The sequence below is a fragment of the Myotis myotis genome, unplaced genomic scaffold, assembly GCF_014108235.1.
Source record: "Myotis myotis isolate mMyoMyo1 unplaced genomic scaffold, mMyoMyo1.p scaffold_m19_p_12, whole genome shotgun sequence".
NCBI classification, from domain to species: domain Eukaryota; kingdom Metazoa; phylum Chordata; class Mammalia; order Chiroptera; family Vespertilionidae; genus Myotis; species Myotis myotis.
In genome coordinates, this window is record NW_023416316.1 from 27,356,029 (window position 1) to 27,372,505 (window position 16,477).

General features: G+C 46.6%; 1 protein-coding gene and 1 pseudogene across 1 annotated transcript in view; both read right to left on the bottom strand.

Annotated features, from left to right (window-relative positions):
• Positions 1 to 6,828, bottom strand: part of RECK (reversion inducing cysteine rich protein with kazal motifs) — a 66,554-nt gene extending 59,726 nt beyond the window's left edge. The window contains exon 1 of the mRNA XM_036330395.1: positions 6,668 to 6,828. Within this exon, the coding sequence (XP_036186288.1) occupies positions 6,668 to 6,767 (100 nt within the window). The 5' untranslated portion in view covers positions 6,768 to 6,828. The remainder of the gene's footprint in view (positions 1 to 6,667) is intronic.
• A 7,220-nt stretch (positions 6,829 to 14,048) lies between these two features.
• LOC118667324 lies at positions 14,049 to 15,965 on the bottom strand (annotated as a pseudogene).
• Positions 15,966 to 16,477: the final 512 nt, after the last annotated feature.

Below are 16,477 nucleotides of genomic sequence, written 5' to 3' on the forward strand. Positions count from 1 at the left end.
CTAAAAAATTACTAAAACAGAACATATGTATCCCAAACTATTGATGGGGAAAAACTATATCTGAGCTGATACTAGAAAAAGGTCATTCTAAATAAAAAAGACATGTTAATAAAAAATCTGTTCTTTAAAAAAAATAAAAAAATTTTTAAAAAAAGGCCCTAACCGGTTTGGCTCAGTGGATAGAGCGTCAGCCTGTGGCCTGAAAGGTCCCAGGTTCGATTCCAGTCAAGGGCATGTACCTTGGTTGCAGGCACGTCCCCAGTAGGAGATGTGTAGGAGGCAGCTGATCGATGTTTCTAACTCTATCCCTCTCCCTTCCTCTCTGTAAAAAAATCCATAAAATAAAAAATAAAAGATCTGTTCTTACTTTTAGTCAAATTTTTATTTCCAAAACAGTCTGGAAATGGACAATTACTTTAAAAATGTTTAAATGACAACTGCAACTTTAATTTATAAATGCATTATTGCAATTGTTGCACTTATCCCTTTAATATATGTGTGTGTGTGTATATGTGTGTATATATACATATAGATAGATATAGATAGATATAGATACATAGATATATAGATATAGATATATATCAACAGCCAATGAAGAACCAAACAGTAAAAACAGTAAAATGATTATCCATATACCCAACTACCTGGATTCAGTATTACTAACATCTTATCATCTTGTTGTACTGCTTTACCTATCTATCTGGACAGATATGTATTTTCTATTTCTTTCTGAATCACTCGCAAGTTACAGATAACCTTCTCCATTGCTTGCCTCATATTGCACTGCTGCAAAAACCAATTACAGACAGTCCTTGGGTTACGCTGGACTCGACACGTCGTTTTATGGTTACATCACCATCTCCCATTTATTTATTAAAAAAAAAAAAGTTCAGTCATTTCAACGTATGTACATATGTGCTTTATGTTTTTTGTTATTTATTTACCACAAGTAAAGGTCAGGAATTGTTATCTTTCTTTTAAATTTTTTTTTTATTGTTTCACTTCATTACTGCTGTGTATGTGCTCCATGTGAGTGACGTAGATGCTTATGTAGGTGGGTTCCGGCTTACGGCAAAAATCGCGTTTCGTTGCGCTGTAGGAACAGATCTCCAACGTAACCCGAGGACCTACTGTATATTCATTTAATTCTATTACCGATATGACTCCCAGATTATTATTATTTTTTTGTTAATCCTCACCCAAGGATATTTTTCCATTGACTTTTTAGGGAGAGTTGAAGAGAGTGGGAAAGACAGAGAGAAACATTGATGAGAGAAATACATTGATTGGTTGACTCCTGCATGAGCCCCAACAAGTGCCCGGCTGGGGAGGAGCCTGCAACTAAGGTACATGCCCTTGACCAGAATCAAACCCGGGACCCTTGGGTCCACAGGCCGATGCTCTATCCACTGAACCAAACCAGCTAGGGCCAGATTAATTTTTTAATAGCCCTTTCATTTTATTACTCTTCTAATCAAGAGCCTATAATGGCTTCCTGCTTTTCTAATTCTAAATTTTGCAAATCTTCTAACTTTTCCTGCCCTGACATTCTATTATTTCTTAACAAGGAAAGCCTACATTTACCTTGAACACAGCTTTCTGCCTGAAATGCTCAAGTGCCCTCTCCTGCTGACCTAACTTAGTGAGCCTTTCTTTCCAACAAATCCAAGCCATGTTGGGTTTTTTTTGTTTTTTTTCTTGGCTATTTAAAGCCCTACTATTCTAGTCAGGACTAGAAACTTTAACTTAACTCTTCTCTCATCATTTCATGTTTGTACTTATGGTATCCCCAGACTGGCTGTAAACTTCTTGTACCCATTTAGCACAGTGCTCAGCTCAAAAATTTGTATTCATTGGTTATTAAGTAATACTTTTCTACTTATAAAATGCCTTTGTATTAGGAAAAAAAAGTACAAAAAGTTGTATTTCTCTCACTGTACCACTTCAGTACCACATTTCATATGGTCACCAACCCATAATTTAACAAACATCTTATGAGTTTGGCCTAGGTCAAAAGATAAATTTGATCCCAATCATATACTTAGTTAGGCACAGAGGTATGCAACCAATTGGTGGTGGGCTCTGCAGCTATAAGGTCAAGAAGAGATGGGTGGGAAAAATTGAAGTTTCATGGTGGTGCAGTTAAAAGAGGAAGCTGGTTGGTGGAGAGTAGGAAATACAAGAGATGCATGAGACAGAACCAATCAGAGGTACAGAGAGACTGTCTCCAAAAGGAGTCTTGACTCCTGGCAGTCTTCTAGTTTCCAAAATAGTCTCTGAAGTTGTGTTGTGCTGAATTTCCTACCCTTGGATTTCTATGTGCTCCCCTCTTAGAGGCCACATAACTAACCCCCTAATCCTGAGCCGCCTTGGTTTCTGTTCCTAAGGACAGCACCTTCATGTCTTCAGATCTTGGTTCTGAACTTTACCTTCTAAAAGAGGCCTCTCGTCATCACTATGTAAAGAACCACTCTCCCTCTACTCACAGAATTCTCTATGTTATCATCTGGTTTCCTTCATAGCATCCTTATCACTATTAGAAATCATCTTATTTATCTCTTTATTGTCTATCTCTCCGTGTAGAGGGCCGCCTGGGAGGCACCTAGGCATTTTCTTATAGTTATTGTCAGCTGAACTCAGAGCATAGGCAGAGCCACTCCCTGGGAACATGCTTCCCCAATAAGGCTGGACATGTTAATCAGGCAGGGGCGGAACTAGATATGTAAATCTAGGCCTTTAAAATAAACCTGCTGTGTGGCTCAGCCCGCTTTTGCAGCCTCTCCATCAGAGAGGATGGCGCCCACCTGGCCCCAGCTTAAAATCTATTTCTGCATCTTGGTCTTTCTTTAATTTCTTAATCCCCAGCTCCTCCACTCAGCAAATGGACTGTTTCCTTTTCCATGCGGGACATGGAGAAGAGAGAAACAGGCCCCCACATCTCCGCTCCTAGAATGTAAGCTCCTCAAGAACATCAATCCCACACGTAGAAGAGTACCTGACATATAGTGAGCAGTAAGCATTCAATAAATATATTTTGAATAAACACCTGTAGTATCTGTTTTGCTCTTTTAAAACCCACATTTTTAATATATAAAAAAACACCTCTTGATATTATTCTACTTTTTTTCCGTAAGTGGCACATGGTGGAAAGTATGATTAATGAAAGGTTGCCTAAACCTATGGATATAAGACAGGAACTTTTAGCAGTATACCAGAATAAACTGTCATATCTGGTCTATCACCAACTCTAGCTCTTTCTGCAGTGTGTGGGCCAAGATACTTCTTTGGAAATAAAATCTGCTTCTTATTACTTTCCTCCAGATAGGCGTTTGCTTTTTCTAACTTAAAATTTATTACATTCTTTTTCAGGATTCTGGATTGACTATTATATAATTCCTCAAATGTCAACTTATTGAAACCTAGCCCGTAATTTTGCTCTTCGCCTCTTTTGTTCTGTAACAAAACATCTTAAATAGAAACAGAGCTATTATCAGGCGCATGACAGATCCACTGCATTTTAAGGTCCCATCCCATCCTTCAAAGGGAACACTAGAAGTGTGTGTTAGGGTGCAGGGGGCGGGGGGAGGACAGGGGTGGAAGGAAAGTGCACTGGAATAGGAAGCGTGGCATTACTCCAATGTAGAGGGTGTGGCCAAACTTCCCAAGAGATGATAATCATTGAGCAAGTAATATCACTCTCTCACCTCGACACCCTCCCCAGAATAGGAATGAAAATCTGTGTCAGAACAGATAAGACTTGTAAAATCTTATACCAAAGTAAACAGGCGTATCCAATCTTGAACGGGGAAAGGACAGGGGAAAGAGCAGGAATACAAGCTCAGCCTTCACTGAAATACAATTTAATACTGTGTTCTCAACTTTTGCTTAGGATTGAAGAACATTTTCCACACTTTCTGCAGATACACAGAGGAAGCTTTTGTCCATTGTAGTACTCAATGGCCTTTATGTAAAGAAACAGGTAATAAATGTTTCCTAGAATTTAGTACAAGGGACAAATCTCACATTTAGATCAAACTGAAATTTTTCTTTTTAATCAAACAATGCAAACTCTATGCTGTCATGGACTTTTAGAGTTGGAAGGGCCTTTAGAAATCATCTAGCCCAGGTGCTAGGAAGGGAAAAGCGTTCTAGAAGCAAACGAGTTTTTATATTTCTACTAGAGGCCCAGTACACGAAATTCATGCACTGTGTGTGTGAGTGTGGGGGGTCCCCTCATCCCGGCCTGCGCCCTCTCACAGTCCGGGATCCCTCTCGCAGTCTTGGACCCCTCGGTCCTTATTGCCCACCTTCTCGCTGCTCCTAGCGCTGCCAGGGATGTGGGAGACACTCCCGCTGCCACCACCACTGCCAAACGGCTCGCCAGCTGTGAGCTTGGCTTCTGGCTGAGCAGCACTCCACCTGTGGGAGCTCACTGACCACCAGGGGGCAGCTCCTGCATTGAGCGTCTGCCCCCTGGTGGTCAGTGTGCATCATAGCGACCAGTCCTTCTGCAGGTTGTTCCGCTGTTCAGTCGATTTGCATATTAGGGTTTTATTATATAGGAGGATAATAATTTTATTGATATAAATCATGATAAATTGATTAAACAAGGCCATTAGACTGAGGTGGCTTTACTGCTTTCCTTAGTAGCCTACCTAAGCAATCCAAAACCTAACCTTATAATACCTTAAGGCTAAGGAATTGAAACCTAAGGACAATCAATCACAAACAGCCACCTAGGCTTTCCTGAATAAGGTATCCACTTAAACTATCGCCAAACAAATAATTTCTCTGCTTTGCTTCCACCTCTTCTCTATGAAAGTCTTTCCCCTGAACTCCTGTCATGTCCTGTTTGGTGCTGCCCATTTGAATCATTTGTTGCTCAAATGAACTCTTAAATTTTTAATGTCTCACTTTATATAGTAACAATCACGTAACACAAAATCCTCCTTTTACAATTAAGTTGTTTTTAGTATATTCATGGAGTTGTGCAACTATCACCACAATCTAACTTTAGAACACTTTCATCACCCTAAAGAAAATCCCATATTCATTAGCACTCATTTCCCCATTCCCCCAGCAAACAAGTTTCTTTACCACAGGAATCCCTGGACCCTTTCAAGGGATTCTAACAAGCTTTTTGAATTTATAAGAAAGGGGGTACAATGTGCAGTGTTTCCCAAACTCATTCAACAGCTAACATCTCAGTGCTTACTATATGCTATTCTAAATGCTTTTCATGTATTACCTCAATTCCCACACCAAAAATTTATTATATATGGATCTATATATATATAATAAATGTGGATATTAAAGCACAAAAAGACTGAGGCTAAGTAACCTGTTCAAGTATTCTTAACTCGTCCACTCTACTACTCTACAATCAACCACAGAACCAACTAGTTGTGAGATGAGAATGAACCATGGGCCATAACTTTGGAAATGCTTTAGTTCAGTATCTTTAACTTAATGAGACAAATGAGGCCCGGAAAGATAAGCTGATTTAGCAAGAATACAAAGCATTCTCTCTCTCTCTCTCTTTCTCATTTGATTTCCATCTAATTGACAGCTAAATTTAGAACCCAATGCAATGAACTAATCCCAGGTTCCTGACTTAATTCTCTCCCTTCTTTAAAGACTTTCTTTGCCTAAAAACACCACAACAAAACCACAACCCCTCCAAGCTTTAACACTGTAAGCTGTTGGGGCTGGTGTTGCTCTTTCCCGGTGCAAGCTCTCGCGGTCAACGATGCACCGCTCCATCCCTTTTGCACGTACAGTGCCTCGCTGGAGGACCGGTCAGTTTTCCTCCACCCGAGGCGGAGGTCAGCTCCCTCCCTCTGTGCACCCACAGCCCTTCATCTGCTCTGGACACTCCTGCCTTGCATTCCACAGCTTGTGTCCTGCTGTATGCACCCCACTTTCTAGCCAGAGAACTACTGGGGGGCAGGCAGGTATTCGCATCAACTCCTAAAGCCCAGCAAAGGAGGCGCAGTAAGCCCTGACCACTTTCCTCCCCACTTCTGGTTTAATTCCTCCGGAGCCAGAACCGAAAGGAACCGAAGTCCAAAACTCTGCTCCAGCCTGCCAGCCCCCAGAGAGCGAGGCTGCCTGATGGTTTAGCGTTTCCAGTCGGAGCCCGGCGCCCGCAGCGCCATCGGGTCAGAAGGCTTGGCCCCTTCTCCTCTGGGACTTGGGCCCGTCCACGCTCGCCGCCCGAGGTCTGCCTTTCGGAACCCGGCGAGGGTCCAGTCACAATAACGGGTCAGGGCGGCGGTGGGCTGGCTGCACCTCCCAGACCCGTCCAACCCTCGCGACGATCCGCGGCGAAGGCATTTCACGCTTTTCGGGACAGACCCCCGAGTCTGGTGAGGAGATAAGGGACGAACTGGGATGCCCGGTCGGGTGGGTGACAGAGCAAGGCCTCGAACCTGCGTCCCCGCTCCCGGCTCAGCAGATCTTTGGGGCGGGGAAGGCGAGGGTGGAGCGGGGTCCGCGCTCGTCCCGCCTCGGCACCCCTCCCCGCCGGCTGGGACCTCCGGCCCTGGGTCACCGGACGCGGCCGGGTCTGGGGGTCGCGCGCCCCCCCTCCCAGCCCCGCGCCATCTTGGAGCGCTGAGGCGGCCGCCCCGGCCCGCCCCGAACCGCCGCTCCAGCAGTCACTCACCCGCACTGCCCGGGGCCAGGCCCCCTGCCACCTCCGCGACCCCCGCCACGGCCAGGAGAAGCGGCAGGGCAGCGAGCGGAGAAGCCCGGACGGTCGCCATGTCCCGGCCCGGAGGTCCGCAGCCGCGGGATGCTCGGACCCAGCCCGGCCGCCGCCGCCGCTGCTCGCGGAGGCCCCGCCCCGGCACCCTGGGCCTTTGCTGATTGGCTGCGGCGTGACCAAGCCCCGCCCCTCGGTCTGAAGGCGTTTCCAAAACCTGCCGGGGGCGGAACGTGCCCGCGACCCCGGCTCTTTGTTACGGCCCAGCTGGGAGTCGGCTTCCGCAGCGGAGACCCCCTGCTGCACCTCCGGGGGGAGTCAGAGGGTGTCGGAGCTGGAGGCCCTTAGGACGCCTCTGCCGCCTCCCGGGGTTTGCAGAAAAGGTCGCGGAGGCTCAGAGAGAGGACCGACCTGCCCGAGATCACACCGCAAGCCCTTTTATGAGAACCGAAGCCTGAGAACTAAGACGAAGTCCAAGGCTGAGCCAGAGTAACTTATCCTTCTCGCGGACCCTCCATAATCTCTCTCTTTTTTTAAAATAAATATACTTTATTGATTTTTTAGAGAGAGGAAGGGAGAGGGATAGAGAGTTAGAAACATGGATCAGCTGCCTCCTGCACACTCCCTACTGTGCCCGCAACCATGCCCTTGACCAGAATCGAACCTGGGACCCTTCCGTCTGCAGGCCAACGCTCTATCCACTGAGCCAAACCGGTTGGGGCCCTCCATAATCTCTTGATATCCTTTCTGCTCAGACACTGCCTCACGCTCAAAGAAGGCGTGTCACCCAGGACAACGCGGCCTCCCCTACCGTCTGAGGTTCTCTGCCGCAGACACGGCGGTGACAAGGGCCCAAGGCACAGACTCACCCCCGAAGTTCTTTGACGCGTGTGGCTTCCATGTGTCATTGATGCCTCATCCTATCAGGAAAAGGTTGGGGAGGAATGCTTATGTATCTAGATATGGAGAGCCTCGAAGGTCAGGTTTAGACTGTAAGACACAGTTTGGAGGTGGGTCCCCACTTCACCCCTCACCTCTCCTTCCCCGCAGTTACTGGCGGGGGAGTGTTTGAAAGGGTACAGTGGCTAGCAAAGCACTCATTCTCTCACTCTGGGTCTTCCTCTCTCAGTTCCCGAGTTAATACCTTTTCCCTCTCCCTTCCCTTAAAAACAACAACAAAACATAACCAGAGTTAAACATTTTAAATCTTTTAATATCGTTAAATATGCAGTGTTTACATTTCCCTTATTGTCTCATAATCTCCTTCCCCAGTTTTTCAAGTTCCAAACAAAGCCCATATATTGAAGTTGGTTTGTATGTCTTTAGGTCTCTTTATACCGATGGTCTCTCTCTCCACGTTTACAAAAGGACAACATGAATAAATTATGATAATCTTCCTAAAGCATCTGCTCTGATGGCAACTCTCTTGCTTCAAACTCTCTGAGAGGCCACCGTTTTTCTTACAGGATAGAATGATGTACGATTGTTGAACATGGTGCCAGAGGTTCTTAGCAATTGGACCCTGAAACAGCTTTTTCCACTTCATCTTCACACCCTCCCTGTACCCCTGCCATCGTCCTCTCAGAACCTCCTATCTTGTTCCAGACCTCTTCATTGCTTTCACCCCTTTCACAACATGTATCTCCTCTGCCCAGAATTCCCCAATTCTTGTGGTAACCTGGCTCAGCTGAGGGAACTAAGATGGTTGCTCTGGGCCCAACTGGGCCCTAGAACAGTGGTTCTCAACCGTGGCTGCACATTAGAATCACCTGGAAATCTTTTTAAAATCCTGATTTCTGGGCCTCATCCTCCGGAAATTCTGTTTCTTTGTTATTAATGTTGTGGCCCCACCCCATAACAAAGAAACAGAATTTCTGGAGGATGAGGCCCAGAAATCAGGATTTTAAAAAGATTCCCAGGCGATCCTAATGTGCAGCCAAGGTTGAGAGCCACTGCCCTAGAAGGACCTGAGCAGAAAGAGGGCTCGTGTAAAATGACTGACACATCTTGCTTTACCTTGAACTGTCCTGGTTTTAAAACTGCAAGTCCTATGTCCCAGGAACTTCATTAGTCCCAGGCAAAATGGGACAGTTGGTCTCCTTACTTCTGTCCACCTCAGAAAATGTCATAAGGGAAGCCTATAAGAGGGTTTCCATATAGAAAAATGGGGTCATATAGGTCATTGATACCACTCCCAAGGTAATTCAATAGGTGAACTGATTGCTATAAGCCGTGGAGATGGGTCATTCGACCATTGCTCCCTGTATTAGCTTCCTAGGCTGCCAGAACAACGTGACACAACCTGTGTGGCTTAAACAACAGAAATTAATGTCTCAAAGTTCTTGAAATGTATGTCTCTAAGTTCTTGAAACCAGAAGTCAGAGATCAAAGTGTTGGCAGGGTCGGTTCCTTTGAGAGCTGTGAGGAAATATCTGATTCATGCCTCTCCTAGCTTCATTGGTTGCTGGCAGTCTTTGGCATTCCTTGACTTGTGGATGCATCATCTTGGTCTCTGCCTTCATGTTCATGTGGTATCCTTTTGTGCGTATGTGTCCATCCAAATTTCTGCTTTTATAAGGACACCAGTCATATTGACTTAGGGGGCCCACCCTGCTCCAGTATGACTCATCTTAACTAAATACATCTGTGATAATCCCTATTTCTAAATAGGGTCACGTTCTGAGGAACTGGGGGTTAGGAATTCAGCATATGAATTTGGGGAGGGCAGCACACAATTCAACTCATAGCAGTAGCAAATGAAAGACCATCCACCTACCCCTTCAGAAATCATTGACTCTGAAGGAGAGGCTGAAGAAGGAAGAAAAGGATAAAGGATTGGCCAGTTGCTGTTCAAAGATTCTAAATTCCCCAGTAACAGTAGTTGAGCTCACCTCAGTTGACTCACAGAAGTGATACCTGAAGTCTTATGCACAAAGAGAATGCTTGAATACTTGAAAATCTCATAGCTATAGAATCAGAAATGACTTTATTTCCAGGTAACTCTCATGAGATATGGCAGCAAAGTTGCTCTGGATGAATCAAACAATGTAATTAAGCTGAGGGGCTCTGTTAGTAGAGACAATTTCTCTACTACCAAGGTGTGTAATTGGGACAGACATGTTAGGAGAATGACTAAATCTGAGTTGTGGAGACACTAAGTGGAAGCTGCTTAAGATCCTCCCACCCCGAATGATGGCTGACCAGCTCCTATATCCTGGGGGAAGTCGGAAAATAGGGAGACTGAGGTACTTCTTGGCCAAGCATTCTGTGGTTCAATATCTGGATCATTAACCCTCCTGTAAAGGGAGTCAATAAGCAGATGGGACCTGGAGACTCTATTGACCATTATTGCCCATTGAGGCAAATAGCTGGACACTGGCCTCAGGCACGGTCGATGGGCTTGAACAAATAGCACATCCATTTTAGATTATCTTGCTGTTTTGTGATGAAGCCAATAGCTTATCTCCAGTTTCCCTCCATTAAGACAATCAGATCAGGTAGCTTTCCCACAAGATAGAAAGCAGCAATGTAATTTACTAGTAGTGGAAAGAGCATGGGCTTCAGAGACACCCGAGTCCAAATTGCACTCGACACTAGCTAGCTGTGTGACCATGGGCAAAGTCTTTCGACTTCTCTTTCCTTTCCTTTTATCTTCAACTTCTTGAGAAGATTAAAAAAGACATTGTAAATGTGTCTCACATTCCCGTAAAACTAAAACTTGACATATGCACGAGTTTACTCAATGTTCATGCAACTGCACAAAATTTTATATGCAACACATGGACTTTAATAGAACAGAATTTGGCCTTTATAAACTAGCTTAAGTAACATTTATAATGTGGCATGATTATTGTGTGGTCAGTTACATGTTCACTTGTTGTTGTGCAATTGGTTGTGACACCATGAGGAGAACACGCACCAAGCAGATGATTCTGAGCCTCTCCCGACACTTGATTGAGAACAGTGCACATGTGTACTGCCTGGTACAATTATAAGCAAGCAGATGTGCATGGGCCCGGATTAAAGAAAAGATCCGCACAGAACTACACTTTTTCTAATCAAGGACACATTTAAAGAAGATAAAATAAATGCACGGGAAACGGCATGAAAAAATTTATTCTGAGGACTATTCAAGAGGCAGTCACTTCACCCCACCAGGAGATCAAGGTTCCATTCCCAGGTAGGGCACATACCCGGGTTGTGGGCTCCATCCCCAGTGGGGACAGCCAATCAATGATTCTCTCTCATTATTGATGTTTCCCTTTTCCCTCTCCCTTCCTCTCTGAAATAAAAAAAAAGAAAGAAAGAAAGAAAGAAAAAGGGCAATCACTTAAACAAAACATGGTGGTAACCTCTAGAGCAGCGGTTCTCAACCTGTGGGTCGCGACCCCTTTGGCAGTCAAATGACCCTCTCACAGGGGTCGCCTAAGACCATCCTGCATATCAGATATTTACATTAAGATTCATTACAGTTGTGAAGTAGCAACAAAAATAATTTTATGGTGGGGTCACAACATGAGACACTGTATTTAAAGGGCCAGAAGGTTGAGAACCACTGCAGGGTGTGAAAAATTAAAACAGGACAAGTTTGTGTGTGTCTGTTGTCTTACTACATATTAAAAGCTATTTAGAATATCTATATTTAGGTTTCTCAAATCAAACTCTTGAGAAACCTCCATTTGGGAAGACTGAGTTTTGCTCGATCAGCCTATCCTTATTCAAGAGGTGTTTTTACAATGTCTGCTTGAACATGTCTGTTTCAATTCTGATGCCTCCTTTCACGCTCTCTTCCACAGCTGGAATAAATATGTCATTCTGTTCTTTTTTAGCTTTTTGTAATCATGATGATGTTTTGTGTTTAATTCTAATTCATCTGAAGTTTATGGTAACGTATGGTGTGATGTATGGATCAAAGGCGAACCTTCATTCGATTTAATATTGTTGCTGTCCCACTATTTATTAAAAAGTGTTTTCTTCTTTGTGCTATTAATTTTGATCTGACATGTACATATTAACTTTGAATAGTTGGAATTTTCTGTTATCTTTGATACCACTGATATTACAAAACTTAAACAATAGTGGTGTATAGTTTAGTAGTTGTTACTTCATAATATGTTCAAATCTGAGAGGAAGAATCTAACATTGTTACCTTCAAAAGAGCCTTGTATTGTTCAATTGTTCTTCACTAGCAATGCATGTTGTTCAGTAGAGTCTTGGGGAATTATAAATACTAAATAACTATGTTTTTAAGCCCAGGTTTCCTATTGGCCTTACCTCAGACATAGCAAAATACAAATTTTTGGGAATAAGCATATTAAAGAAGTTCTGTTTGTTACAATTTGAGAGCTTCCACTGTAGAAATTGAGGTCATTTTTATTGTACTTCTCCTTCTAAGCTCTGGCCAATCACTCTGCCTTACTTTATATTCACATAACACAATTTTTTTTATTGACTCCATCTGTCATGTCTAGAATTGTGTTTGTTCTGATTTTTTTGATACTTACTACTGTAAATATGGTATTATTCCTGTTATTTTTTTTCTGTCTATTGATGATATGTAGAAACACAATTGATTTTCGAGAAGGTATTTCTATCTCCTTAACTTTTCTGAACTCATATTACTGTTAATAGTTTTCTGGTTAATTTTTAGAAACACAAGAATAGTGTTTTCTGCAAAATTTGACAGTATTTCTTCCTTTGTTATATGCATACCTCTTATTTTGCATTTGAGCACATTTTTATATCTACTTGCTCTTGTGCATTTTAGAGCTACTTGGATAGGAATGCATGGTTTCTAGTCTAGCATGTAAGAAGCTTGGAGTGGCCACTCTGTGTTAGCAAGTAAAAAGATGAACATGTTGGTAAAGCAACAATTCTTCTTAGAGCCGTAAAAGAAGTGAGGTCAGAGGGCAAACTGCTGCCCTAGCATTGGAGAGGCCAGACTGGGTTGCTGATGCCTGAGGACTTGGCACCCAGCAGGGACTTCCACGCAGGCGTTGCTTCCCTGCCTCTTCCTTCAGTCCCTCAGCCCTGGCCCCAAACCTTCCAGGACCTGCTGCTCAGAGTGTGGCCTGCAGAGCAGCAGCATAGGCATCACCTGGGAACAGGTGAGAGACGTAGAATCTCGGATCCCACTCAGATTCACTGAATCTGAATCTGCATTTTCACAACATCCTCAAGGTGATTCATGAGCACATTAAATGAAATTCAAGAAGCTCTGGTCTCGGGAGCTTGCAGAAATGTCCACCAGATGGCAGGATTGCAGCAGGCATTGGCAGCAGAGCCACAATAGGGCACCAAGTCTCCTTTGAATAGTACCGTAAAGGGCACTAGCAGCTTGGAGCCATCACCCATGAACTGTGGAAAGCACGAATGGGAGAGCGAGCCCAGAGGAGAAAGAACCCTATTCAGTGAGTGGCAGGTTGTGGTGTGTGAGCCGTGAATCCCCCCTTCTCTGGGCTTACCCCAGGTGTTTCCACATGCATTGTCTAGGGCAGTGGTTCTCCACCTTCTGGCCCTTCAAATACAGTTCCTCATGTTGTGACCCAACCATAAAATTATTTTCGTTGCTACTTCATAACTGTAATGTTGCTACTGTTATGAATCTTAATGTAAATATCTGATATGCAGGATGGTCTTAGGCGACCCCTGTGAAAGGGTCGTTCGACCGCCAAAGGGGTCGCGACCCATAGGTTGAGAACCGCTGGTCTAGTGAGAGGGATGGCGTGATACATCTCATTTTTACAGACAAGGAAATCGAGGCCCAGACACTCAGCCGAGCACTCGGCAGTGGCAAATGGTGTTGGAGACAGAATTGGAAGGCAGGTCTCTGGCTGCCTGGCCTAAGCTGCGAGCACCTCTAGACAGACATGGCTCAGGTGCTGACCGGAGCCACCTGCCTACCCCACTCCTTTCTTCCCCACCCAGCTGCTCTTTGAACAGCTATCTTATTTTCTTTGGGAGGGCTAGAAACAGCTGTTGTAATAATTCAGTTCGGAATGTTAATGGGCTTTCCACCATATGAAGGGCATTGGACTTAGCCTTCAAGGGAACAAAGCTTCAGGTGTAATTTGGAACTAACAGGATCAGCCCTGGTCCCCAGAGGGTCCTCCGGGAATTTTGATGCTCCTGAGTCTAGGGCCAGTGCCAGCTGTGAGCCTCTGACTCTTCCATCAGCTTTCATCCCAACCTATTTACTTTTGCTGTTTTCATTATAAGAACGAAGATTCACTTGCACAAGCTCAAGTACATTTTTTTCTCTAATTTTTTTTCCTAAGAATTCATTTGTATTAATTACGGAAATCACATAGAATTCAAGAATAGAAGTCTTTTTTTTCTTCATTTTCAAAGGTGGTTTTATTTGGTTTTTAGAAAAATATATGCAATTACTGGGTTAATACTGTTTCTTTGGATCAGACCCCTACTTTCTCCCGAACGGTCTTCTTCACGAATCCACAGTCTCCAACAGTGCTTGGGGACAGCTCAAGTTGGCGGCTGACTTCCACATTTTCCAGAAGCAGGGAGGCAGCAGGAGCTGCCTGCGTGTAGTTTGTTTCCCTTGCCCTTTCCCAATGCAGTAGGCACTGTGCATGTGAGTATGGAAGCGCCAGGCCCACCTCTCCGGGAGCACAGCCCTGCCCTCAGGGCTTCTGGGGTTTCTCAGGGAAGAGCAGCCGAAGGAGTGGCAGCCAGAGGCCAGTGTGCCAGGGGAGGGACTTACTGCGGGGCTTAAAGGGACCTGGGTTAGGAAACTGGTACCAGGAGCCATCCTCTTTCCTCACTGCACACACACACTTGCTGAGTAAGCAAAGCAGTGAGCAGCTTCAGGCTTCAGGGGTCTACAGACACAGGTCTGAGTGAGAGAGGGGTGATGGGAGATAGGAAATGAGCAGGGGAGCTGGGGGCCCCATTAAGGAGAGGGGAGAGGGCGGTATTTCCCCCTCTGCTTGTCGACCTGCTTCCTCTTCTGGATGCAGCTGAAGATCTCCTTAAAGAACGCTTTGTATCTGGGAGGGGGTGTGCTGGTGCTGGTGCTGGCACCCGCGGTGGGTGGGGCCCTGGCAGCTGGGGCTCTGGCCGGAGCCCTGGCAATCGGCACAGCCTTGTGGGACAGTGAGTCCCCCTTCTGCGGCTGGCCCTCCTTCAGCGGCTCCTCGGACCTGGCCTTCAGGGCGCTATTCTGTGTGTCGAGTTCCTGCAGCCGGGACACACCGCTCTGCTTCACAACCTTGGCCTTCGGGATGCAGGTCCCCTCGTGGCTCTTGCCGACGTCCCCGCCCGCCAAGCTGCTCAGCACCGTCTCGCTGCTGCAGCTACTCCTGCTGCTGCTGCGCTGGAGGGGCTCCGGGAGGGGCCTCCGCTGGGCCTCGGGCACCGTCAGGGGCATCCCGTCCAGCAGGCTCCGGCCGGGCTTTCTGAACGGGACCCACAGGAAGTCGGGCACCAGCTTTTCGATCCCAGGCACGAAGACACGCTCCGCCTGCAGCACCCGCCGCAACTCAGCCACCGCGGCCTCCAGCTCCAGCGCCCGGGCCCGGTAGGCGCTGGCGGCCCGCAGCTGCTGCTCCAGCTGCTCGTTCTCCTTCAGCACGAGCCCGAACTGCTCCTCCAAGGCCCCCCGCCTCTGCTGCTCCAGGCTCAGCTGCGCCAGCAGCGTCCTCACCGCCTCCGCCAACAGCTTGTTTTCTTCCGTGTAGGGGCTTGGCTGACCTGGCAAGGAAGCGAGCTTTTCTGCAAACACGTGGCCACACACGCAGCGCTGGCGTAGGTCACACAGCTCTCTCCCACCGGGGAAGCCGGGGGCGGACTTTGGGCCACGCTTCCCCTGGCTCCTCCCCGCTTGGCCACATGACTCCAGCTCCTCCACTCGGCTCTGGAGGCGATGGACGCGGGCTTTCAGGCTTCCGACCAATTCCATCACACTCAGGAACAGCTGGTGGGCGGCCTTGTTGCCCGCCACAAGCTGCTGGTTGGCTTTATCCAGCTCCCTTGTTAGGATAACGAGGTACTCATGGACCTTCGATCGCTGCTCCTGCACCTGCGGCGGGCGCTCCATCTGCTCGGTCAGGTCCTCCGTCTCCTGCGGCTGCTCCCGGCTGTTGTGTGCACCTGCTGGAGGGAGTCCTCCGCCTCGGTTCCGACCCAGGGACGTCTTCCCAAGCTCGGCAGCAAGTTGGAGATCCTGCTGGAGGTCCTAGCGGTCGCACCAGGACTCGTCCTCCTTCTTCTCAAACGCCTCCAGCACGTTTCCCGCCAGCATCTCGGCCGGCCGGGTCTCCCAGGGGCTCTGGCCCCCGCCGCCGTCCCGCCTCAGCCTCTGCCCGGGATGCTCCGCCGGCCGCTCAGCCTTCAGCCAGAGCCGCCGGTTCCGGTCCGCCTCGCGCCGCCCAACAACCCCCAACGGCCGACACCGGGCGGGAGCGCCCCAGCTAGAGCCTCGACCCAGCCCCTCCAAGAACAGAAGTCTTCATAGAACTGAGGCTAATTGAGCCTGAACAACGTGTGCCCAGACTATAAAGAAATTTAAAACATATTTGGGGGCCTTGGCCGGATGGCTAAGTGGGTTGGAGCTTCATCTCATTCACCAAAATGTTGCGGGGTGGGTTCTGAGTCAGGGCACATACCTAGGTTGTGGGTTTGATCTCCGGTGGGGGCGCATGCAGGAGGCATCCCATTGATGTTTCTCACGGCGAGGATTAAAGAATTGGGGAGGAAGCAAAGGGTTATAAAAATCTTCATTTCCAACCCTGTTGTTCTTATTTTTTCTTTGTT